The 2,109-nt window shown below is 51.6% G+C and overlaps 1 protein-coding gene across 1 annotated transcript in view; it reads left to right on the forward strand.

The window, feature by feature from the left end:
- The window catches only part of LRWD1 (leucine-rich repeats and WD repeat domain containing 1), a 14,700-nt gene extending 13,090 nt beyond the window's left edge, over positions 1-1,610 (forward strand). Inside the window, 2 exon segments of the mRNA XM_010159259.1 lie at positions 386-510; positions 1,368-1,610. Coding sequence (XP_010157561.1) covers positions 386-510; positions 1,368-1,508 — 266 coding nt within the window. The 3' untranslated portion in view covers positions 1,509-1,610.
- Positions 1,611-2,109: the final 499 nt, after the last annotated feature.

The following is a 2,109-nucleotide window of genomic DNA, read 5'->3' on the forward strand; positions in this document are numbered from 1 at the left end:
GAGGGCTTGGCCGCCCAGCTTTTCTAGAGCCATGGTGAGGCTTACTGCATCTGACAGGGGCAGCTGGCTTTAAAGCCTACATGGAATAAACAAACCTGAGCTGATTGCTGCTCTCCAAAACCAGAAAGTCTGAGCAAGTCCAAAGAAATGCCGGGAACACTTAGCACCAGCTTTTCTCTACCGGAGTAGGATGGCTGATTAATCTTCAAACGAGTTTGCTTCTTATCAGAGCAAGGCAGATCACATATCTGTGCTGGAAATAGGATTTTGGTGACCTATGACATGCTCCCGTGGGGCCCTACAGCACTGCCTTGAGCTCTGCTTTACGAAGGAGGGGACTCGCCGTTCCACGCTTGTTTACCAGCTGCTTCTTTTGGTCTTACAGCAAAGGAGTACGTGTTCTGCGGCGACGAGCAGGGAAGCGTGTGGATGTACAATCTCTCAAACTACACCGCGGCGTGGAGCTCTGCAAAGGGCAAACGCTCGGACAAGAGGATCCCTCCCACACAGGTAGGTCTCCTTTTCCCTCTGGGGCTGAGCTGGCCCGCCCTTCCTCCCAGGAGCAGCCACCCCGAGCCTGCTGAGCAGATTCACACCACAGCATACCCTCTGCTTTCGCTACCCAGCACTCACCAGCACTTAAAACCACTCGGCTGCAGCGTGTGACCAAGGCCATCTTCCAGACCTCATACAGACACAGCTGTGACAGGAATTAGGAGCCGTAGAGCAAGTCTGTCTGCTCCTGTGTTCTGCAGCTGACTTCTCCTAGCAGACGGGCCCTCAGGAAAAAAATCTGCGGTTAAACCGGAGCACCTGACAGTAGAGGCACGCAGACCCCATTCCCCTGACAGGCCCAGGGGAGGGGAGCCAGAGCGGCTGTTCCCTGGCAGAATGCACACAGGAAAGGGCTCACTGCTTCCGTATGCTTGTGCCACCCTTTTTTTAGCTTCCTATTTCCCTGGCCTCCAGGGATTACTGTTCCCTTGCATGACGCAGCCCCGGGAAGGTCAGTCACACGCCCAAAGGCTCTCACACCAGTGCGGGGCTCTGAGCTCCGTTAGACACGGCTACGACGTGACCCAGTGCTCCAGAAAATCTTGCCCAGGGCAGCAGTCGGGTCCTGCTGCCTTCGTGCTTTCCCTCCTGCCCAAGTCCCTCTGTGTTACACGCTGGCCCTTTGGGAGGAGGGTCCTAAAGCTGCACCGCGTCCCTCAGAAAGGGGCAGCAGCTTTTCACTCGGCTTCCCCAGGTTGGCAGGGAAGCGGATGCTGCAGAAACCCAATCACCAGACCAGGCCTTGCAGTAATTAATAACCTCCCACCTTCAGAGACTGCTCCATCCCTACTCCCGCTCTTTTCTCCTCGTAGATTCTCAAGTGGCCAGAGCTCCAAGCCAACGGGGAGCAGCTCAGTGAAGTCCTCGTAAACAATGTGGTGTCAGACCCTACTTTCACTTACCTTGTCGTTCTAACTAGCGCGAACATCACAGCAATCTGGAAGAAGTCCTAGTTCCTTTTAACAGTTTCATTCCCGTGCTTTGAAATAGTGCAGTATTAGTGACTGTTACCCATGTAACCATGAAGTTTTCTAGACCAGCTGTTGTGTGCAAGAGAAAAAACAAGGTAAGAATTTGTTAAACTCATCAAGTCATTGTAAACATCTGGTTTATTTTACTGTAAGTTTTCACAATTTGTGCATTTGTTTTATAGAAATGACACTTAATAAAACAAAATACCAGCTCAGTTAAGAGTGCCTAGAGTTTTTGAAAAGGAGGAGCAGAGAGTTCATCTCCCGCTCTCGCTTCACAGCTGCTCATTCTGGAAGTATGCTCCCAAGAAACTCGCCAACAGCCCGGGACAAATATTTGCCTTAAGGCCCCAAGAGTAGAAATGCCTGTAATGACTTACCCATCAAATCAAACAAAACATTTATCCACGTGGCAAAGTGCCTGTCGGGTATTAAAACAACCTCAAAGTAGCGCTGCTGCTGCCAAAAATCAACTGTTAAGTGGGACGAGGGGGAAGAAAGTTTGCCCTGAACGGTGGCTTAAACACAGCACTCAACTACCAGACACAGCACGCAGCCCCAGCAGTACAGTCTGCTCCGAGCG

This window comes from Eurypyga helias, unplaced genomic scaffold (genome assembly GCF_000690775.1).
Source record: "Eurypyga helias isolate BGI_N326 unplaced genomic scaffold, ASM69077v1 scaffold14879, whole genome shotgun sequence".
Taxonomy (NCBI): domain Eukaryota; kingdom Metazoa; phylum Chordata; class Aves; order Eurypygiformes; family Eurypygidae; genus Eurypyga; species Eurypyga helias.